The 24,635-nt window shown below is 40.7% G+C and overlaps 1 protein-coding gene across 1 annotated transcript in view; it reads right to left on the bottom strand.

Annotated features, from left to right (window-relative positions):
- Bora (BORA aurora kinase A activator) overlaps positions 1 to 1,905 on the bottom strand; it is a gene marked incomplete in the record, with an annotated part of 25,718 nt that extends 23,813 nt beyond the window's left edge. The window contains 2 exon segments of the mRNA XM_035452085.1: positions 1,060 to 1,227; positions 1,766 to 1,905. Coding sequence (XP_035307976.1) covers positions 1,060 to 1,212 — 153 coding nt within the window.
- Between the last annotated feature and the right edge of the window lie 22,730 nt (positions 1,906 to 24,635).

The following is a 24,635-nucleotide window of genomic DNA, read 5'->3' as shown; positions in this document are numbered from 1 at the left end:
GCTATAACAAAAATCTTTTAAAGTTTTTATTTTCAAATCTGAGTTTAATCACTCTAAATTAAATGGCAAATGGTAACCAAATCACAGTAGGTCAACCTTAAAATATCAAAACCTTCTGAGGAATTTAAAAAAATGGTGCAATACTCTAAAAGTCAGAGTAACAAAGCTATAGAAATACCACAATTACCACTTATGAAGGAGAAACCATGACCATGAGTAAACATGAACTAATTATCTAAGGATGAAAGCCTTTGTTGTCACTATGAATGAACTTTACTATTGAACTTCTGTGTGTATATCCACATCCATGTTTGTGTGGGTACAGTATGTGTGTGTATGTGTATGTGTGTGAGTGCACACCTAGTTTTACAGGTTTTCTAGGTCAGTGTGGTTAATCAATTAAAAGATTGTAGATAGTTTAGCAAGCAACAGTAAAAATCGATAAAGTGATGAAGCCTTCTCTAATTTAGTAAAGAGCACACTTCCTTCTGTACCTTCTGATAAATATTAATCACAGCACATATTTCTCTATTCTGAAATTGCCCATTTTGCTGAATTTATTCCAATAGCACAGGAGTTGGCTCCCTTTTACAACAATCTGTAAACTTTAATAGGGCCTGTGTTTTTAAACGGCGGGGGGAAAAGAAAATAGAGGTCTCAATACTGCATGACAGAAAAATGACATGAAACTCAAATTTCAGTGTCCATAATTCCACATTAGAACATGGTCATATTTGTCTCCACATTGTTCTTGGCTGCTTCTTTTGATCTGAGGTACATATATGTAGTGTGACTGGGACCAGGTGACTTGCAAAGCCTGTCTGGTTCCTGAGGAAAAGGTAGTTGCTTCTGTGTTGGTGTGGAGGTTCCTGGAGAGTTTGTACCAAGTGATCCTAACCTGTCCACTATATCTGATGAATAGGGGCATTCCCATCATGTTTGCTGAAAGAACTATTAGAAAACTAGGTGACACGGCTTCTGTAAGATATTTACATTTAAAATCATTTGCAATCGCTTCCATTGAATATGACTTGTAAACATTAGGTAAGAAAAACTTACTGGTAGCTTTGTGGATTTAAAGACAGAAGGACTGGCAAGTGTTTGTTTATGGAGATTAGAATAATCACTAGGACTTTCAAAGGGATTTAAAACGGGGATCCTTCCTGGAGTTTCCGGTGTTATTTGCATTTTTAACTCGCTCACATCTCCCATAGCCCAGGAAGCAAACTAAAAAAGAAATCAGAAGTACACATATTAAAGCTATAAAGTATCAGACATAACAATCCTGACAAAATATATCTAACATTTCACAAAGAGTTCACTCCAAACCTAATTCTTTTGGGGTTATTTTATAGCTTACAAGAGAGCACCCTGTACGTTTCCTCAGAAGATCCTGAAAGCATAGGCACTCAGAGGAAGGAACACAAGTAGGGAAGTTAAATACACACCAATTGGTGGGAAGGAAATTACACTCAGCACAAGTACCTTTCCAACCAAACGAATTCCATTTGTAGTTGTCTTTATTCGTGACCCCAAGATTAAATAGCATGAACATCCTCCGGATGCTCCAGTAATTCTGTAAAGAACTACAATGACTACCCCTGGAACGTTAGCCCGCACTAGGGCAGGGTGATTGACAGGGTCCAGGTGGGGATTTAACTCGCTTTCCCGGAGCAGTCCCACCCCTCCAGGACACAAAAGCACAATGCATTCCTTCCAAAGAGGGTGACAGCCAGGCGGGAAAGAGAGGGAGAAAAGAATCTACCTTTGGAAGATCCAAGTTGAGCCGGCTCCCTCTCCAAGAGCAGAGACGTCACTTCCAGCCACCATTCAGTTCCCAGGTGGCCCTCTCCCTGCTCCCCTTCTTCACGTCCGGGCGAGCGCGCAGGCTCGTCCGCCGCCAGGAAAGCAGGGGTGTCCAGCTCCGCGGAGCGGTCAAGGCCTGGGGCCACGCAGGACGCGCCGACAGCCGCGGGAGACGCGGGGAGGAGGTTCGAGCATGTCCTGCAGAGCCCACCGCAGGCGCCGACTCTTTAACTCCCTCCGCGCTGTCTCCGGCCAACCAGGGCGCGGGGCGGGGCGAGGCGACGGGCCAATGGCGTCTCACCGCCGTCCGCGAACCAGCCAATGGCGTCGGGGCGGCGGCGCGAATTCGAACGCTAACTCCTCGCTCTAAGTTCCGCGCTAGGGAACGAGGCTCCAAATTCAAATCGACGCCGCCTTGCGTCGGCGCCCTGCGCCAGGGGGCGGGGCTTGCCCGGCGGGGCGGGCGGGGGGCGGGCTCGGCCGGCGTGAGAGCGGCCGCGCGGTGGGCCTGCGGGGCGGAGGGGCGGGCGCTCCATTTCCGGGTCAGGCCCTGTCCCACCGGCCCCGGTTTCTCTTCTCCATGGCTGGCGGCGGCGGAGGCGGAGGCGGCGGCGGCGGCGGGGCGCGGCGGCGCGGCGTCCTCGGCCAACCTGAACGCGGTGAGAGAGACCATGGACGGTGAGTGCGCGGCGCGCTCGCCTTACCCGGCCTGCGCTTCCCGCCGCCGAGCCCCGGGCGCGGGGGCGGCGGCTCGGAGGGCCCATCGGTCCCCGCGTCGAGCCCGGCGCCGTCCTGCGAAGGCCCGGGGAAGGGGACCCGCCGCGACCTCGAAGCTGGCGACCCTTTCCCCGCCTGCCTGCCTCCCTCCCTCCGCGGAGGCGTAGTTTGGCGCGCGCGCGGCGTTCTGGCCTCGCGGTGGCCCGTTGCACGCCCGGCCCGGGGCCACGCGACCCGCCCCTGCCCCCGGCGAAAGGAGTCGTGGACCTTCAGCCCCCCCCCGGCCCTGGCCTTTCAGTCGGGAGCTGTTTGTTTCCGGCGAATGGGTGGATCCTCCCGTCATCGTCTCCCAATCCCGTCTGAGACCGGGTGACACGGGTGGCCGCTGACGTGGGTGTGTCCGCACGCACGTGTGCAAAAATGAGTGTCTCGGAGGTGCCCTCTCCCTCCGCCGTGGTTCTGCAGCTCCGTGCCTCCGGGACCCAACACTTAGATGTGCAAACCTTGGTTGTCTCTTTATAAAATACAGCTCGAGCTGCGAGGGCTGTTGTGGGCCTTTAGAGTTAGACAGTCAGGTGAAGTGTGCATCGAGAGTGTTTGGGTTGTTTGTGGTTTTTCTTTTGCATTAGCTGACATCCCATTTGCAAGGATCTTTGTCTTCATTTTGCTTGTTCCCTTGTACATGTGGTGCTGTGTGTCTGTATTGGCAGGGGCCTTGATGGTTTCCAGGAGTTACTGCCTCAGCCTCTTCCTTAAAAGATAACACTCTTGTCACTAGGCGATGTCAACCCTACTGCCTTGATATTCCCTGACTAAGTGCCTCCCATCTTATCTTGCCCCTTCTGATTCTTAGAATGCCCTGCACTGGTCACTGCTTTTGTTTTTAAAGAATGGAACTGTTAGAAGCTTTACATTTATTTTTTTCCACCTAGTTGGCATTTGTTACATTGCTCCTTTTCTGAAAATCCGGTTAGAAATACCATATCCAGCCATTTTTTTTTTCATTCTGTGTGTTCCGTGGCTTACTGTTTTACAAACAGTAAATTTGTAAAACAAATTTATTTACCCAAGGAGTATTTGTGTATAATTATCTTCTTGCCGTACTGAGTTTGTGGGTGTGTTGTTCTGAGACAGAGTCTTGCTAAGTAGTCTCGAGTGACATCAACTTCTCTTTCTGCCTCTGGAGTGCTCTTGGAGTGCTGGGTCTCTAGTGCATACCCTTTGTACCAGTGTGTATTTTGAATAATATCTGAAGATAAGGCCTCCTTCCATCCAGCTTTCTTCAAAGGAAATCTCTTTTGGTAGGACTGCTTTTGCATTGGTTGCATCATTGTCATCTTTTCTGAGAGAACTTGATTATAAAATAAAAATTACAGAATATTAGGACATGTAAAAGTGAAGACCAGAGGTGTTTTTGTTTTTAATGGAGGGAGAGTACATGTGATATTTTATTGAATTTAAATCAATGTATGAAAGTCAACATGAAGTTCTCAAGCATTTGAATCCCATTTTGTCCCTCAATAGCAGTTTTTCTTCAAGATCTAATGTATTTATTTCTCATTTTCTCCCTCCTTTCTGTGTTACCTAACTATGATTTAAGCTTTTGATGTCAGTGGTTTGTCGGAGTAATGTGAGTAAACTTTGCTAAAGCTGGATTACACGTGGGAGAAAGCAAGTAGGCTTTGTAATTTGTAATTACACACTCTGAAAGGAACCTGACTTACCCAAACCCTGACAGAGTGTAAGAGCTGTGAGATAAGATACTCTGCTCACACTCAGGTTACACTCAACATACACTTCCATCATTTCCTCTTAAAATAGCCAGACTTGGGGCTTGAGAGATGGCTCAGCAGTTAAGAGCACTGGCTGTTCTTCCAGAGGACCCCCGGTTCAGTTCCCAGAATCCCACATGGCAGCTCACAACTCTCTGTAATCCAATTCCAGTGGATCTGATACCTTCACACCAATGCACATAAAGTAAAGTTAAATAAATGTTTTAAAAAGTAGCCAGACATTTCAACTACTCTATCCCCTTTCAGTGTAACTCCTCAAATTTTAATTTTACTACTAGTAATTGTATTTTTTGATAATTTTTCTTTCCAGAAGCTTCAGTGTCAAAGCAACTTAATGTATCCAGTAGTAAGCTTCCAAAAGCTTACTAAGCAAAGGAGTTGAGAGCCATCAGACTAGTCAGTGACACTACTGACTAGTGCCATCCATCCCCTTTGTTCATTTGAGAAGGAAATCTAAGTCATTCTGGTTTCCTTGTGTCTCTCCTGCTTCCTAGTCTTCACAAAGGCCTTAAAATTCATCACTAATTTGATATTTGACAACTTAACTATTTCTTTAGGCTAGCCCATTGACCAGTCTTACCAAATTTACAGCAATACAAACTGATTCCATATCATACATGACTTATTCAAAAATCAAACCCATGTTACAAACTCTCAAATACAGATTCCTATTTTATATCTACCAATAGTGTCTCAAACTTGAGTTCTTTGGAAGGGTCCATTTTCATGTCTCTTCTACTTTCTTCTCATTTGTCCCTTCATACCATTGCCTTGACACTGGCTGTTAACATCAGTGAATTGATGAAGTTCCGCCAGTCTAGGAGCTATTGCACAGGGGTGCTTTCCACTGCTTCCTTCCTCCTGCCTCATGGTCCACTCACACCTGAAGGCTAAGGTTGTTACTGCCTCAGGCAAGTCTTCCTCAAATACTGTGTTTTCAAAAAGGGTCCAGTGCCCCTGTAATCTGTTTTAGTGTGAATCAGTCTTTGTTTTATCTTGCTGTAACAGATTACCCGAGTCTGTGTAAACCAAAAAACGGGGATTTAATGTTTTTGTTCTGGAGGCTGGCAAGTCTAAGGGGCCTATACCAGCCAGAGGGCCTTCTTGCATTATCCCCTAGGAAAAGAGCAGGGTGGGGAGACCACGTTGATCCTATACCAAAATCTCTCATATACAAACTTCAGTTTTATATCTGCCAATAGCTTCTTAAACTTCAGGATTCTTTAATAGGTCCTTACTGGATTTGCATGCCTCCTTATCTCAGTGTTATCAGAAGTAACCTTGGAATCTCCTAGGATTAAAGTAGACGCTTATGAAAACAATCAGAGTTAAGAAATTCCATATGCTTAGGGAATTTAAAGTAATTAAAAAGTAACATTACTTCAACATTAAAAAGTAATGTTGAAGTATAATTACTAAATGCAGCCATATTCAAAACAAGGAAAGGAAGTCTCCATTGGTTTAAAAAAAAAAAAAAAAAAAAAGAGGTTTGCTCCTAAGAAAGCAGAAGGGAACCACAATGGGGTTTTGAGAATAGAGCCCAAGGAAGTATGTTGCCCTGCTAGCCTACCAGGCAGAAATGTACCATCTGCCATCACAGAGATGGAGAAGCATCATCCATGTGTTCTGAGTCTTGAGCCAAGATGCTTCTGTAAAGCTTTGTCCAGAGAGCTTGAGGCCAGGGTGAGAGGGGTATCACAGCTTGTGAGCTGGACGAGTTTTCTATAGGACCTGAATTCTCATCCAAAAGTCACAAACTACCTTAGGTAGATGAAAAAAGAAAAAGCCATAATAGGTAATAGCTGAGCTTTTATTGAGTCCTACTATATGTCAGGCACCATTCTAAATATATATATATTAACCCTGTAAAATAAGTACTGCTGCCTGCTATTTATAGAATGGTAAAGTAAAAGCAAAGTCAGATGAACTCATTATAGGAATAAAACTAGAATATGAACCCAGATGGCCTGGTTCTAGAGAGCACACTCCTGACTAACCAACCACTCACCTTTACTGTTTGCTATGCTTCAGAAGTCATAGACCAACCTCCAATAAACCAGAGCAATGGAAAATGGAGCCTAAGTTATGTAAAGGACTTAGGAACAAATAAGAAATCACTGTAAATAAGCATTCAGCAAGAAAACAACAAATGATTTGGGAAAAAATTATAGTCTTAAAGGTACAGTCACTGAAATCAGCAGATAACATGGGTAACAAACTTATATCACCGAAGAGCAAAATATTAGTAAATTGAACTATCAGCCCTGAAAAAATGAAAATGAGTACTCTGGCCAAAGTGGAATAACATACTGAGCATATCCTCCAACTTGCACAAAACAAAAACCCATGTAAAACATAAAAAGATTTGCAAGAGATTGAATATTAGTCATCTTAAAAAAAATGTGATTCTTAAGGTACAGGAAATACATGAGGTGGTATTTTTGTCACCCCAACTCGTTGTCTTCAAGGCCTCATTACAGCACAGACATGCCAGGTGGGACCAGGTGCACAATGAGTGGAGCTAAGGGTTTTAGAAGATGGAGAAGAGCAATGCAAGAAGAGGAGTTACCACAAATGGGGCAGGAATGGACTGCCTGAAAGAGCTGCACAGATACTTCTGGGGGCCATTGGCATAGTGCGAAGAGCATTGACTAGTTAACACACTCACCACCCAGAAAACTGGGGGACAAAACGCCCAAAATATTAGAACGCAACACAGTGCTTCCAGAGAGCTAATGACAGTGCCATCCTATAAGCCAGAATGGAAAACACAATTTGTGAAACAGTCATAGAGTACTTGAAAGAGATTTACCTTAGTAGCATAATCAGCTGTTCACTACAGGTCTTTGGTTCTGCCCAGCCAATTTCAGGATTAAGACCTAAAAGTTTGCAGGTAACTATATTTACTATAAGCTCAAGAATTATAGGAAGATAAAGATGTCCAATACCAACAAAGTAAAATTTACAATATCTAGCTACTAAGCACTGGATATGTGCGTGCTGCTTCAATTTTGCTCATGTTGATTTAGAGGGTCCTAATGGTATATTCCATCCACTCTGGCTTACACATGCTTTCTGCCTCCTTTTCAGCAGGGCTCCCTGAGCTAGGAGGGAAGGGATTTGCAGACATCCCATTTAGGGCTGAGTGTTCCAATGTCTCTTACTTTCCGAATAACAACTGGCTGTGGGGGTGTCTATTTGCTCCCATCTGCTGCAAGAGGAAGTTTTTCCAACATATATATATATATATATATATATATATATATATTTATGTGAGTCTCTGCATCTGCTTCTGTCAGTTTCTGGATGAAGGTTCTGTGATGACAATTAGGTAGTCATCAATCTGATTACAGGAAAAGGCCAGTTAGGCACCCTGTAATGTACTAGGGGTCTTAGCTCCCTCTATTGATATCTTTCATTGCTCTCCCACTCCACCCTCCCCCAGTTCAACCATCCCATTCTCTCGTGGTCTCATCCCTCATCCCCTCCTTGTTACCATCTCCCTTACCCCAAGTTTACCCAGTTTCATTTATTTCCCCTTCACCAGGCAATCCATGTGTCCCTCTTAGGGCCCTCGTTACCTAGCTTTTCTGGAGCTATGGATTGTGGTCTGGTTATCCTTTTCTAGTAGCCACTTATGAGTAAGTACTTACCGTGCTTGTCTTTCTGGGTCTAGGTTACCTCACTCAGAATGATTTTTTTTCTATTTGCATTCATTTGCCTGCAAATTTCACGATGTCATTCTTTTTTACAACTGATTAATATTCCATTGTGTAAATTACCACATTTTCTTTATCCATTCTTCTGTTGAGAGGCATCTAGGTTATTTCTAGGTTCTGGCTATTATGAATAATGCTGCTATGCACATAGTTGAGAACGTGTCCTTCTGGTCTGATTGAGAACCATTTGGGTATATGCCCAAGAGTGGTAGTTTTGGGTCTTGAGATGGATTGATTCCCAATTTTCTGAGATACTGATTTCCAAAGTGTGTAAGTTTGTACTCTCACCAGCAGTGGAGGAGTGTTCCCCTTACCCCACATCCTCTCCAACATAAGCTATCGTCAGTGTTTTTGATCTTAGCCATTCTGACAGGTGTAAGATTACCATCTCAGAGTCATTTTGATTTGCATTTCCCAGATACAGGGACCCACATCCAAGTAACAGACTGAGCTACGGGAATGCAGTGCAGTCAAAGAGAGGGAAGAGGGATTATATGAGAGGCGGGGTCACTGTCATGATGGGGAAACCCATAGAGACAATAGGAGCTCACAGACTCTAAACTGACAACTGGAGAGCCTGTATTGGGACCAAACTAGGCCCTCTGCATGGAGGTGACAGTTTTGCAGCCCTGTTTGTGGGATCCCTGGCAGTGGGACCAGGATCTGTCCCTGGTGCATGGACTGGCTTTTTGAAGCCCATTCCATCTATATCGTGGGATGCCTTGCTCAGCCTTGATTGGGGCTAGGGTGTTGGTCCTGCCTCAGCTGAATGTTCCAGGCCTTGTTGACTCCCCATGGACGCTTTACCCTTTCTGAGGAGTGGATGGGTGGGGAGAGTTGGGGGGTAGGGGTGGGAAGAGGGGAGGGGGAACTGGTTGGTATGTAAAATAAAAAATATTTAAAATGTGAATGAATTCATTTTCAAGTGAAATATTATGTTAAAGTGCTTTCCCACAAATTCTTTAACTTTTTTTTTAACTTTTGAGATTATAATTTCTCTATTCCCTTCATACCCTTTTATATCCCCTCTCTGCTCTCCTATATGTTCTATTTTTTACTAATTGTTATTGCATGCATATGTATATACAGAAATATGCCTAAAGAAAACGTGTTCAGTCGTCAAGAAAAACAGCTGTGTGCATTTTTCTTTTTTAGATGTTGCACGATTTTTAAAAATGTGTCTCTATGTTTTTCAGTTCTGCTTGAGATTTCAAGGATTTTGAATACTGGTTTAGATATGGAAACACTGTCTATTTGTGTACGGCTTTGTGAACAAGGAATCAATCCAGAGGCTTTATCATCCGTTATTAAGGAGCTTCGAAAGGGTACTGAAGCACTAAAGGTTAGATTTGTTTAGTAGTTTTTTTCTCTTTTTTAACTTTCTTTTTATTTATTCTTGTGTGTTTCACCTCATACATCTCAATCCCATCCTCTTCCATCCACCCTCTGCCCCTGCAACTACTCTCCCCCAAAATAAAACAAAATTTAAGAGAAAAAAGGAAAGAAAGGGAAAATCTCATCACGGAAGTTGCACTGTGATATACTGAGGTATGCAAAAAAACACCCCTTTACATGCAGGCATTGATTGCAAAGAGTCACTGGCCTGGACTCTCACTGGGACTCCTCCTGAGCATCCAGTTGCTGCCCTGTGTTGTCACGATCCTGCAGCCCTGGGTCCACAAGACACCACAACCCTTGTGTTCCAGCAGATCACAGATGGGGTGGATTTTGGAGTGGGCCAATACATAACCCTGATTCTGGCCTAGGTAGTTGCAGGGTTGATCAGCCCAGCAGCTAGAAATGACTAAGGAGCTATATGGAAGATCATAGCCATGTCAGATTAGCTAATGTTTGACACCATCAGGAGAAAGTCTCAAGACCAGAAGCTAAGTTCAGACCATGAAAATTTTGATAAGCCATGTTATCTTTTCTTAGGAATCTCTTGCTACTTTTAGAATTTTTCTGTGTTGAGTAGATTTGTGCCTCCTGCCAAAACTGCAAGCCCTAATCACTGGTACCAATGAATCTAACCATATTTGAAAATAGTATCTGTGTGTATGTCACAGATTACAATGAGTTCATACTGAATTAGGGTGGCTTCTAATCCAGCAATTGGTGTCATGATTAGCTATTTCAATACAAATAAACAGAAACAACACATGTGAAGACAGCGGGAGAGCAGGCTGTATGGTCACGCATCCCACGGTAAATATTGACACTTAAAGTGATTATAGTTGTCCATCAGCAATATGGCTTCCTTTTTTTCCTGAGATAATGGAGCTACGTGAAGTACGAAATGCAAATTCCTTGCTTTTAAATTGTTGTTTCAGAGAAACCCAAGGTTTTTTTATTTTACTACTCTTGGATTTTGAAACCTAACACAGAAAGGTAAACTAAACATACTTAAAGGGCAAATATTGATGATAAATACAAAAGGGGCTGGATGGCTAAGACACATGTGTGCAAACATGAATTTGATCCCTACCTGGGTTCAGGAATGCATGTCTGTATTCCTAGAGCTGGGGAGGTGGAGATGGAGGTTCCCTGCGGCTTGTTGGTCAGTTAGTATAGACAAATGGGTAAACTCCAGGCTCATCCAAAGACCCGGTCTCAAAAGAAAGTGATTGTGTTGACCATACACACACATGCACACAGAGAGAATTAGGTACCCATATGATCATCTCTACAAGGATGTTTGAAGCCCCGCTTCCCTCCACAGTCACTCTTGTCTTCCCTCTTGCTCTCCCCTCCAGTCTCCTGAGTTTTAGAGTAGACACTCACCACTCTCGCTAATTGAACTGGATGCCGAAAAGATACTATAACTTTCTCAAAGTTTTAAGCTTCCTTTAAGTGGAATCTTACACTATTTCTGCTGGGTTCTTTGATTTAGTGTCATGTCTGTGGTGTTCGCTTATCATGAGTGTCACTGTAATGTGTTTCTTTTCTTGCAAATAAGTTTCCTTCTACAAATATACTACAGTTTTTCCTATCTGTTACGAATAGATACTTAGTTGTTTCCACTGTAAGACTATTATAAATAATGCTTGCTTATATATATGCATTTGGTTTAGATATATACCTAGACATAAAATGACTGGGCTGTAGGTTGTGTGTGTTAGCAACTTAATTTTCCCAAAGTAGCTGTCTTAATTTATCCTTCCCCAGCAGCATGTGAGTTTCCTTTGTTTCGTATTTGTCAATATGCATTACTGGAAGCCTTAGCTTCAGCCATTCCTCATTAAGGACCATATTGCTCTTTTTATTTGTACTTCTGCGTACCCTTAAAATTGAATGCATTTCATAGGGGTTTGTCCAGCTTCTATTCAGTTCACTTACCTTCTTTGTCATCTGTTTAAAAACTCAGCTTCTAACTTTCACAGCAGGATGAAAAAGAACTGAAAAACAATAGGTGACAGTTAAGTGAGTACTTTCCTTGTGCTAAAGTAGGCCATAGGCTCAGGCTGTACTGGCATTATTACCTCCAGTCATACAGTGGCAGCTGCTGCTACTACTGTTAGTACCATGCTGCCGAGGAAACCGAAGCATAGAGTAACCAGCCCAGCTACTGATAGTAGTTGACCTGGAGTTATAATTTGCACTGTCTGACAAAGAATATGTAAGCCAGCTTTTTTAATGTTTTCTTTTTTGAAACAGAGTCTCATTATGTATCTGTGGATGGCCCCCAACTCATGGTGGTCATCCTGCCTCTGCCTCCAGAGTACCACCACAACTGGCAAAACAATTTTAAACTCTGCTCTAACTCTTTTGTGTGGGAAGTTCTGAGGAGAGAAAAGTTAACTCACACTATTTTTGTGCACTGGCCATCCTAAGGAAAACAAGATCAGTTCTTTGCCTATAAGGAAAAAAAGGTTAGGCCTTTAATATTTATTATTGCATTATTTATAATTTTCCCAACTTTTTACTATATTTTCTTGAAATATCTACAAAAGGAATTTTAATTAGAAGAAATAGAAGTACATCATGTATTTTGCTAAGATTAAATTCATCATTTTCAGGGCTGGGCAGTGGCGCACGCCTTTAATCTCAGCATTCGAGGCAGAGGCAGGCAGATCTCTGTGAGTTCAAGGCCATTCTGGTCTATGGAGTAAGTTCCAAGACAGCTAGGACTACACAGAGAAACCCTGTCTCAAAATAAGCAAACAAAGTTCATCATTTTCATATTGGCATTAGGAAATACATTAAGTCTTTGGTTTGTTCCTGGGCTTTTTAAACAGGTTTTGTTCCCCATGACCCTCAAGTTTGGTCTGTAGCTTGAGCTCTTCCTGGCTTAGCCTCCCAAGTGCTGAGTTACTGGCAGGTGCTTACCCTTTCAAGTTCTTTCTAGAAATACATATCAGATTGTTTTTGTGGTGAATGATCAAACACATCTGGAAGCTGGTGTTAACCACTCCTAGAAAGAAAACAACTGAATATTCTTCCTCATCCGCAGATCCTAGCCTTTAATATAGACACGTGTAACAGCTGTAAGTGTAACGCTAGGTGATGAGGAACGACAAAAATGCTGGTCAAGGGTCATAGGAGTCATGAAAGGTACAAAGCTTAATGTTTTTCTAGTTTTAACTCTGTCGTGCCATTTTCTTGCCCCCCAATCCTAAATGAAATGACATTCTAACTGTATCATTGAGATGTTTGGGACTAGGAGTGCAAGTGTGAAGTCTTTTTTTTTTTTCTGAATTCATTACAATACAATGATTTTAAGAAATAGTACAATTGTACATGCTTTCTATTATTTAAGATGATATAAATAAATTTTGTTTGTAATCTAGCAGTGAATTCAAAGGATAATCTTGATAATACAACAAAAATAAAAATGACTGTATTTTCCCAATAATTCAGTTATGTTGGGTAACAGCTAGCTGTTTGTTCAGTGTAGTATAGAACTGACAGATTTACCTCCACAGTGTGTCTTCACCATGACTTCTGAAATCACAAGTCTTGCTCTCTTGTTCTAGGCTGCTGAAAATACAAGCTGATTGACGGGGAAGTCCTGAGCAGATATTTCAAGCTCTGCAAGAAAATTTGAAGATTGCATTGTAGTCAAGATGTACAATGATAATCCTGCTTTCTGCATAGAAAATGTTTTCTTTTAAAAAGAATTATAAACCCGTGACTGTGTAAGTCAGTGGGAAGTGGCTTAAGGAGAACTAGTGGGCATGTTTACGTCACAGCTATCTTGTTGTTAACGGTCCCAAGTCCATGGCGTTGCTATGCTCTTATTTATGTATTCCTTATTTGTAGCTCTGCTAGCTGTAGTTTTCTAAACAATATCTGTCAGATGTACACAGCTGCTGTGCCTGGTTAGTAGAACACTTCAGAGGTGATGAATAGTAGCTATGACTTGTTGGCATTTCTATTATAACCCTTACTTTTGAAGTGGTTGTGCACAATAACTGCTATATGTTCCATTGGGCTGGAAGTTGATGGGATCTCAGCTGCCGTTTGTGAGTTTTGCTGCTTTTGTGATTCACATCTTGCTTTTAAAAAAAAGAGTCAAAAGCGTGTCTTCTAATCATCTCCTTAGCAGAATACTTAGTTTTTTAAGCCTTTTTTTTGGCAGTTAAAAGTGTAAAGATCAATTTTTATATTGACTAAAACTTAGAACTTTTAGGAACTGAGATTTTAGAGGTAATGCCAGGGCTTGGCTTAGCCTTATTTGTAGTGAACTATTTAAATCTAATGAGAGTATCTGAGAATGCTTTTCTTTCCAATTTTTTTTTCTTTCCAGTTTTATAAAGGCCTACAAAATAATGTAAAGTGAAAACAGCAAACTTGCATAAAAATAATAGAAATGCATACTAATTAATCTTGACTGGCTATTTAATCAGTACATCGGTGGTGTATTTCCACAAATTGATCCATATTTTCTGAAGAAGTAGGGTTTTCTACTTGTTAAAAACAACTAATGAAATGTATACTAGTAATTTTAAGTATGATTTTGCAGAAAAAAATTGTGTCATTATTTTTAAAGCATAAACTCATGGAAATGATGGTTCAAAAATAAATTTAAAAAAATGATGAAGGTATTGGTTCTGTTCCTGTTAGAGAATCTCAGTAGAATATTTTCACAAACTTAATAAGGATTTAGTCTGAATTTCTTTTGTTTCTTAAATTTTAATTTTATTTCTCTGACATTTATATGATGTACAAGCATTCATTCTTCTGTAGCCTCTTTTGTAGTTCAGACTATCGAAAATGGTTTTTAAAAGATTTAGTAATTAAGTAGCTAGCCTCTCTGCTGCCCTAATCTCAACTATTCCCTTCAATCAGAAGACTGGGGCAAAGGACTTGTGCACTTCAGGCCTTCTTGGGCTATACGGGCAACATAGCAAGACCCGATCTCAACAGACAGAATCTGGGCTTGTAGCTCTTTTGACTTTTTAAATGCATGACATCTTTACTAAGTAAATTGAAAGGTCTATTACAGTTGGGAGATAGTAAGAACTTGTAAGAATCCTATGACTGCCGATATGCACATACTGCATATCAGAAAGTACTTTCTCAGACTCCACAATCTATATTTACTTCTAGGCCATAGAGTTCATAGTTTTATTTTTGATTTTGTAGATTAAGCTATTTATGTGTGAAACAAAGTAGGCAAATATATTGAGAAAGGACTGGGTTTTTAGAGAACATATTGTGTCTCATGTTTTAGAGAACTTTGTGTTACATTTTTAAATGTAACCATATATTTTTAATGAGCTCATAAGTAATATTTAAGAAACCAGTGGTAACAATGGCACTATCATGCATGTTGTCGATGACAAAATGATTTTGGTATTGGCATGTCCCTTTGATGTAATATATACTTCTGTGAGTTCAATGCTGTTTCTGAAATTAATCTTTGAGTAGGAATGGAATTCTTTCCTGATAGTGAGAGGAGATAATCATATTAGTATTGGCTTGGTTTCAAAACTAAATTGACAATTCAAATAAATGTAATATTGTGTTTATTTCTATACGTCATACAAGGTAATCTTTATGTGGAAATTATTATAAAAATTTTTTGTGTAAAAGTTATTTGTTGTTCAAACATATGTGAACATTTCCCAATAATTGAATCAAATATGTTTCAAACATATAATTAAAAACTTGATTCCTTGGTTTCATTGACCATTCTTTATTGTCATGAAAGATAATGTAAAATTTATGATTTTTGGTGATTTCAGTTGAGCAGCTTAGTGACATGAAGAATTTGCCATTGTTTTGTAACCCTCATCATCTAGAACTTTGTCACCCTCTCAGGTGGACACGTGCTAGTTGGTTATTTCCTATGCCTTCCACTAACTCAGCCAACCCATTTCCTGCATTCTATCCATGAACTCAGTTCTAGCCGTCTGTATAAGGTGAATCACACAACATCTGTCCATTAAGTCTCGACATCCATTGTAATGTCTGCACTGTGTTTTCCTGTTTATTCACCGGTCACTGGGGCTGTCACGAGTGATACTGTGAACACAGTGTGCAGGTGTCCATTCAGCCTCTTCCTTTTAGTACTCTGGGGCACGTACATACTCCACAGTTTAGCAAGGCCCTTTCTCAAGTTTTCAAAAGAAAAGAGATACGCCAGTACTGCCTGATCTCAAAAAAGGGAAGGAAGGAAAGTGCAAGGGAGACAGCCTAAAACATTTGTTTGCCATAAATGTATGTAGGTGATGAGTTGACCTCTGAAAACAACGAAACAAAAACGAACTGAAATTCAGTGTTGAGCTTTATATATGCCAAGTATTTCAAGTATTAATTTTCAAAAGGTGCAAGTCACAGCAGAGCCTCAAATGGCAGCCTCGGTCTGTTAAAAGACAGCATCCATTATAACAGAGTGGAATCTTGAGCTCTCTTGTGAATGGAAGTGTGGAGATGCAGCTTTAAAAGTAGTCCACATTATCGTGTATAACCAGTAAATGAGATGTACCATGCAGGGTTACATCAGAAAGTCTTTACGGAGGGTTTTATAGTAATTACACTTTCAAAAAGTAACGCTTGAAAACTTTCATCTGTTAGATATTCTAGAGATATTCTAGAGGCTTGCCTTCCAGCTCTTCTATCAGCAAATGGCCTTTTTATTGTCAAGAGTTATGGCTTACACTTGAATTTGCTGAACATGATACATTGGGGTGTTGTGGATGTTTTGGCTCTTTTGGGGGAGCCCCAAATAAATAAATAAATCATACAAATAAATCACACATGGAGTCTTACTATTATTAATGAACACCCAGCCATAGCTTGACTTGTTTCTTTTTTTTTTTTTCTTTTTTCTTTTTTTGGTTTTTCAAGGCATGGTTTCTCTGTGTAGCTTTGGAGCCTATCCTATCCTGGTGCTCACTCTAGAGACCAGGCTGGCCTCGAACTCACAGAGATCCACCTGCCTCTGCTTCCCGAGTGCTGGGATTAAAGGCGTGCTCCACCAATACCCGGCTTTTTTTTTTTTTTTTTTTGCATTACTAGTATATTTTTGTTTATTATTATCACAGTTCTAGAAGCTCTGGTACATGTTGTCAGGAACACAAAACTTCATACTGGGAAAATGCTGCTTTGAAATTTCCAGATTAAGGTGGGGAGCTGTTAATTTTCCAGTGAGTGAATATGAAGAATGAGACTGGCAGTGCAAAAATATAATCCCAGAATTTAGGAGGTGGAGGTGAGAGGGTAGAGCTGAAGACCAGACAGCAGGATGGTATCCTAAAAAGAAAATCAAAATCAACAACAGAACCTAGACACTAGACACAAGAAAGAAAGAAAGAAAGAAAGAAAGAAAGAAAGAAAGAAAGAAAGAAAGAAAGAAAGAGAGAGAGAGAAAGAGAGAGAAAGAGAGAGAGAGAGGAAGGAAGGGAGGAAGGAAAAGAAAGAAAGAAAAGAAAGAAAGAAAGAAAGAAAGAAAGAAAGAAAGAAAGAAAGAAAGAAAGAAAGACAGAAAGGTGTGAACTCGTCCTGGGCATCCTGGGATGAACAGACCCCTGGAGGCAGAAGCTCCTTGCCTAATGAGTACATTGTTTCACAATTGTTTAAAAAATCAGGTTTTAGAAGGGAATGCTGGGGTTCAACTGTGCCACCAAGTAGTTTGTGCTGTCTCTGCAGTTCACTCTCATAGCTCAAGAGCACGGGGCTTTTCTATCACCAGCAGGCTCACGCCCTGGCATACCCAGCATGAGACATTTGTTTTGCTTGGATTCCTAACAACCGTGCAACAATCCAAAATGGGACTTCTTGTTTATAACCTCGGGTTTTAAAAGAGGTCTTATAGGCGAACAGCCACAAAAATCAAGTGATTAGCCTTGTTACAAGAAAAAGTAATGTAGATCCTGCCATGGGGGGGAGGGGCGGATAAAAGGTCATTCGGGAGTTACTTCCTCTGGAGTAAACACCAAATTCTAGTAAACCTGGGAAGACAGTGTCACGGCCGCCAAATGAATCCAATACCCACCAAATCCACAGATGGAGGGTGAGGAGTGGTGAGTGGAGTGTGACCCTGGAGTTTTGCCATAGGGACACTCTTGCTGTGCCTGATTCCCAGCCTCATGGACTCGGGGTGGGGTCCCATGGGGGCGGGTGTGGACAGGGAGTGGCTTGGCCCAGGCAGTTAATAGTTCCTTAATCCCCTGATGTTCTCTTTAATCTGCATATGCTCACTTCTTTCTTCCTTTTTGCTCATTGGTTTCTCGAGAGACCTTACTTACACTATAGGAAAATCTCTTTTCTCCAACTGCTCTGTAGCCTCTAGCCTATGACATCATTCCAATAGCCCTCCGGGCTCGCAAATGCTACTCCTCACCCACTCAGTAGGTTCCACTGAGCTTTTGAGGAAATGTTTATGCAGCAGATATTTATTAAAGGAAAACAGAGCAAATAAAAAAAAATAAAACACTTATTAGGCCTGAAGTAGAGCACAGAATGAAACCCTCCTCACTTGGCAAGCAGTGAAGTCCGTGCTTGGGAAATCTGGAGGCTCAATGAGAAAGAACATTTTCCTTCCGGTATCTAGAGGGAAAAATGCTGGCGACATATATAGATGCAGGGAATGTATCCTAATCCAAACCCCAACACGAGGCATTTGGATGAGAAAAGCATTGTTTTAGGGCTGTGAGTTGTTAACCAGTAACAGTTCAAACCCCACAGAGTGCCCTGGCCGCTGCTGGGTGTGGCGCAAATCCCCTTCTCTCAGCTAACTTCTCTTCCTCTTTCTCAAAGAAATTCATCCTTGAAAGGAAATAAACCTTTGGGGAAATAGTTTTTAGGCAGGTATTTACTATAATCTATGTATCAGGCTTTTTCTTCTGGGCCACCAATCAGCTCCCAAATAATGACACCGAGACATATTTTTAGTTAAGAATGCTTGGCCTGGCAGGGTGTGGGTGGCACATGCCTTTAATCCCAGCATTTGGGAGGCAGAGGCAGGCGGGTTTCTATGAGTTCCAGGCCACCCTGATCTACAAAGCGAGTTCCAGGACTGACTCCAAAACAACACTGAGAAACCCTGTCTCAAAAAACAAACAAACAAAAAAAACACAAAAACACAAAAGAATGCTCAGCCTAGCTTAGCCACGTTTCTAGCTAGCTATTTTATGTTTTTGGTTGTGAGCCTAGCCTTTAATGGCTGAGCCATCTCTCCAGCCCCCTAGCTAGCTATTTTAAATTAACCTGTTTTTAATTTATGCTTTGCCTCGAGGCTTTTTACCTTTCTTTCTTCTGTATATCTTTTTTTTTGAGAATATTAGTTTTTGTAATCAAACTCACGTAGATAAGACCTTACATATTTAATACACTGTGTTACCCCTGTAAAAATGGAAAAAAAAATTGTTCAACATTTCTAGACCAAGATGGCTGTTAATTTCTGTACAATGCCAACTCAACACGGTAAACTGGGATACTTTTTTCCAAAGCTGACAGCACAGCTAAAGTTTCCAAAAATCCAAATTAAATATATATTTATATTTATATAAAAAGACTGATAATAGTGGTATGTTATGCATCAATAGCAGCAAAAGCTTTTCCAGGTTCTACAGTCATTTGAACAAAATTGTAGAGAAATCCAGCACACTCCATTTAAAAAAAAAAAAAAAAAATCCCAGAAAACAGCACAGTTCTGTTACTCTTGTGGTTCCTGGCACAATTTTTTTTTTCTTAAATTAGCTTTTCAATCATCATCTGGAAGGAAACCATTCTGAGCAACATCATTAAAAACAGCTCTGATAAAGCAGGTCCACATATGAGTGAGTACATATCATGTTTGTCTTTTTGTGATTGGGTTACCTCGCTCAGAATGGTTTCTTCGAGTTCCATCCATTTTCCTGCAAATTTCAAGATTCCGTTGTTTTTTTCTGCTGAGTAGTACTCCATTGTGTAAATGTACCACATTTTCTCTGTCCATTCTTCGGTTGAGGGGCATCTAGGCTGCTTCCAGTTTCTGGCTATTACAAATAGTGCTGCTATGAACATCGTTGAACAGATGTCCTTGTTATATGAATGTGCTTCTTTTGGGTATATGCCTAGGAGTGGAATTGCTGGATCTTGTGGTAGACTCATTCCCATTTTCTTGAGGAGTCGCCATACTGATTTCCAAAGTGGCTGTACAAGTTGGCACTCCCACCAGCAGTGGAGGAGTGTTCCCCTTTCTCCACATCCTCTCCAGCATAAACTGTCATTGGTGTTTTTGATTTTAGCCATTCTGACAGGAGTAAGATGGTATCTCAGAGTTGTTTTGATTTGCATTTCCCTGATGGCTAAGGATGTTGAACACTTTCTTATGTGTCTTTCAGCCATTTTAGATTCCTCTATTGAGAATTGTCTATTTAGTTCTGTACCCCACTTTTTAATTGGGTTGTTTGGTGTTTGGGGGACTAGCTTCTTGAGTTCTTTGTATATTTTGGAGATCAGCCCTCTGTCAGATGTGGGGTTGGTGAATATATTTTCCCAGTCTATGGGCTGTTGTTTTGTCTTGCTGACTATGTCCTTTGCCTTACAGAAGCTTCTCAGTTTCAGGAGGTCCCATTTATCAATTGTTGATCTCAGTGTCTGTGCTACAGGTGTTATGTTCAGGAAGCAGTCTTCTGTACCAGTTAATTCAAGGGTATTTCCCACTTTGTCTTCTAGTAGGTTCAGTGTGGCTGGATTTATGTTGAGGTCTTCGATCCATCTTGACTTAAGTTTTGTGCAGGGCGAAAGGCTTGGGTCTAACTGCAGTCTTCTACATGTCTGCAACCAGTTATGCCAGCATCATTTGTTGAAGATGTTCTCTTTGTTCCAGTGTATATATTTGGATTGTTTGTCAAAAATCAGGTGTTCATAGGTGTGTGGGTTAATATCAGGGTTTTCAACTCTATTCCATTGGTCTACCTGTCTATTTTTATGGCAATACCAAGCTGTTTTCAAGACTATAGCTCTGTAATAGAGCTTAAAGTTAGGGATGGTGATGCCTCCAGAAGTTCCTTTATTGTACAGGGTTGTTTTGGCTATCATGGGTGTTTTGTTTCTCCATATAAAGTTGAGAATTGTTCTTTCAAGGTCAGTGAAGAATTGTGATGGGATTTTGATGAGGATTGCATTGAATCTGTAGATTGCTTTTGGCAAAATTGCCATTTTTACTATGTTGATCCTGCCTATCCAAGAGCATGGGAGATCTTTCCATTTTCGGGTATCTTCTTTAATTTCTTTCTTTAGAGACTCAAAATTCTTACGGTACAGGTCTTTCACTTTTTTGGTTAGTGTTACTCCAAGGTATTTTATGTTGTTTGTGGCAATTGTAAAGGGTGATGCTTCTCTGATTTCTTTCTCCACCAATGTGTCATCCGTATATAGTAGGGCTACAGATTTTTTTGAGTTAATCTTGTATCCAGCCACTTTGCTGAAGGTGTTTATCAGCTGTAGGAATTCCCTGGTTGAGTTTTTCGGGTCACTTATGTAGACTATCATATCATCTGCAATAGTGAGAGTTTGACTTCTTCCTTTCTGATTTGTATTCCCTTGATCTCCTTTTGTTGTCTTATTGCTCTAGCTAGAACCTCAAGGACAATATTAAAGAGGTATGGAGAGAGTGGACAGCCTTGTCTTGTTCATGATTTTAGAGGAATTGCATTGAGTTTCTCACCATTTAATTTGATGTTGGCTGTTGGCTTGCTGTATATTGCTTTTATTATGTTGAGGTATGTTCCTGTTATCCCTGATTTCTCCAGGACCTTTATCATGAAGGGGTGTTGGATTTTGTCAAAGGCTTTTTCGGCATCTAGTGAGATGATCATGTGATTTTTTTTCCTCAGTCTGTTTATATGGTGGATTACATTGATGGATTTTCGTATGTTGAACCATTCTTGCATCCCTGGGATGAAGCCTATTTGATCGGGATGGATGATTTCTCTGATATGTTCTTGGATTTGATTTGCCAATATTTTATTGAGAATTTTTGCATCAATGTTCATGAGGGATATTGGTCTATAGTTCTCTTTCTTAGTTGTGTCTTTGTGTGGCTTGGGTATCAAGCTTATTGAAGCCTCATAAAAAGAGTTTGGTAATGACCCTTCTGCTTCTATTGTGTGGAATACTTTGAGGAGATTGGTATTAGCTGTACTTTGAATTTCTGGTAGAATTCTGCACTGAAGCCATCTGGCCCTGGGCTTTTTTTGGTTTTGAAGCAGTCAGACTTCTAATGACTGCTTCAATTTCATTAGAGGTTGTAGGTCTATTTAAGTTGCTTATCTGTTCTTGATTTAATTTTGGTAAGTGAAATCTGTCCAGAAAATTGTCCATTTCCTTTAGATTTTCAAATTTTGAGGAATATAGGTTTTCAAAGTATGACCTGATGATTCTCTGGATTTCCTCTGTGTCTGTCTGTTTTTATGTCCCCCTTTTCATTTCTGATTTTATTAATTTGCATGTTCACTCTTTGTTGTTTGGTAAGTTTGGATAAAGGTTTGTCTATCTTGTTGATTTTCTCGAAGAACAAACTTTTTGTTATATTGATTCTTTGTATTGTTCTCCTAGTTGCCATTTTATTGATTTCAGCCCTCAATTTGATTATTTCCTGGTGTCTGTTCCTCCGGGGTGTATTGGCTTCTTTGTTTTCTAAAGCTTTCAGTTGTGCTGTTAAATCTCTAGTGTGATTATTCTCCTGTTTCTTAATGTGGGCATTTAGCACTATGAACTTTCCTCTTAGCACTGCTTTCAGAGTATCCCATAGGTTTGGATATGTTATGTCCGAATTCCATGAGTTTGTAGGTTTTCTGTAATTCATGTTGTTGTTGAATTCTAATTTTAAAGCATGGTGGTCTGATAAGACACGGGGTTATTTCAATTTTTTTGTACCTGTTGAGGTTTGCTATGTTGCCAAGTATGTGGTCAATTTTAGAGAAGGTTCCATGTGGCGCTGAGAAGAAGGTAAATTGTTTTGTATTTGGGTGGAATGTTCTATAGATATCTGTTAAGTCCAATTGCGCCATAACTTCTATTAATTCCTATGTTTCTTTGTTAAGTTCTGTCTGGTGTTCTGTCCAGTAGTGAGAGTGGGGTGTTGAAATCTCCCACTATAAGTGTGTGCAGTTTTATGTGTGATTTGAGTTTTAGTAATGTTTCTTTTACAAACGTGGATGCCTTTGTATTTGGGGCATAAATGTTCAGAATTGAGACTTCATCCTGATGGATTTCTCCTGTGATGAGTAGGAAATGACCTTCTTCATCTCTTTTGACTGATTTTAGTTTAAAGTCCAATTTATTGGATATTAGGATTGCTACCCCCTGCTTGTTTCTTGGGTCCATTTGATTGGAAGATCTTTCCCCAACCTTTAATTCTTAGGTACCGTCTGTCTTTGAGGTTGAGGTGAGTTTCTTGAATGCAGCAGAAAGAAGGATTCTGCCTTCTTATCCATTCTGCTAATCTGTGTCTTTTTATAGGGGAGTTAAGACCATTAATGTTGATGGATATTAATAACCATTGATTATTGTTCATTCTTGTTTGTTTTTGATTTGGTGATGGTGGAGAGATTATGTGTGGGATTCTATCCCTTTTTCCATTTGGCTATTGGTAAATTGGGATTATCTATTGCCTATGTCTTTCTGGTTGTAGTTAACTTCCCTGGGTTGCAGTTTTCCTTCCAGTACTTTCTGTAGGGCTGGATTGGTGGATATGTATTGTTTGAATCTGGTTTTGTCATGGAATATCTTGTTTTCTCCATCTATAATGATTGAAAGCTTTGCTGGGTATAGTAGTCTGGGCTGGCATCCATGGTCTCCTAGTGTTGGTAGAATATCTATCCAGGACCTTCTGGCTTTCAGAATTTCCAAGGAAAAGTCAGGTATGATTCTGATAGGTTTGCCTTTATAGGTTACTTGACCTTTTTCCTTTGCTGCTCTTAATATTTTCTCTTTGTTGTGTATGTTTGATGTTTTGATTATTATGTGGTGAGGTGACCTTTTTTTTTGTTTGTTTCAGTCTATTAGGTGTTCTGTAGGCTTCTTTTATTTTCGTTGATATGTCTTTCTTTAGGTTGGGAAAGTTTTCTTCTATGATTTTGTTGAATATGTTTTCTGTGCCTTTGAGTTGGATTTCTTCACCTTCTTCTATACCTATTATTCTTAGGTTTGATCTTTTCACGGTATCCCTTATTTCCTGGATATTTTGTGATAGGGATTTGTTGGACTTAAGATTTTCTTTGGTTGATGAATCTATTTCCGCTAGTGTGTCTTCAACTCCTAATATTCCCTCTTCCATCTCTTGTATTCTGTTGGTTATGCTTACATCTGTAGTTCCTGATCGTTTACCCAACTTTTCTATTTCCAGCATTCCCTCAGATTGTGCTTTCTTTATTGTCTCTATTTCAGTTTTTAGGTCTTGAACTGTTTCCTTGAGAGATTTGTTGATATCTTGTATTTTTTGGGTAGTTTTTTCTTCCATTTCTTTAAGGGATTTTCTCATGGCTTCTTTGAGGTCCACTATAATTTTCATGAAGATGCTTTTAATGTCATTCTCTTCTGGTTCATCTGCATCGTGATGTTCAGGTCTTACTGGTGTATGGTTCCTAGTCTCTGGTGGTGTCATACTGGGTTTTCTGTTGTTGGATGTGCTTTTACCTTGTCTTCTTCTCATCCTTTCTTCTGGTGGGTGTAGCAAGAGTTTCTTGTTCTCCTGGTGGGTGTGGGACCAAGGTTCTCTTCTGATAGATGCTAACAGATCCAATACTCTGATTTCGGTCCTCTTCTCATGGATGGAGGTGTCACTGTTACCCGGGTCTCAGCAGTGTTCAGGCGTGCCGGGTCCTGACAGGCTGGCAGTTGGAGGCAGAGCTGTCACCAGGCCTCCGTGTGTCGGATCCCACTGCTGAACTCGGTCCGGCACGCAGGTCACTTGCATCAGATGACTCTGAGCAGTGATGACGAACAGGAACTGGAAACAGCTCCTGGCCTACCTGGGCCGGTGGTAAATCTTACTCTTACTCCGTGGATTGCTGTGTATCGTTCGTGTAGCTGGATGACTGGGTGGCTGGATGATGTCCTCCTTTCCTTGTTCTCTTGCTGCTTCTCTTCCTCGGTTCTCCTTTACTTACACTCTGCCTGCCAGCCCCTCCCATCCTTGCTCCTGCCTCACTATTGGCCATTCAAC

Source organism: Cricetulus griseus (assembly GCF_003668045.3).
Source record: "Cricetulus griseus strain 17A/GY chromosome 1 unlocalized genomic scaffold, alternate assembly CriGri-PICRH-1.0 chr1_1, whole genome shotgun sequence".
In the NCBI taxonomy this organism is placed as follows: Eukaryota; Metazoa; Chordata; class Mammalia; order Rodentia; family Cricetidae; genus Cricetulus; species Cricetulus griseus.
Note: the sequence above shows the minus strand (reverse complement) of the source record. Positions and strands in the feature narration are given on the sequence as shown.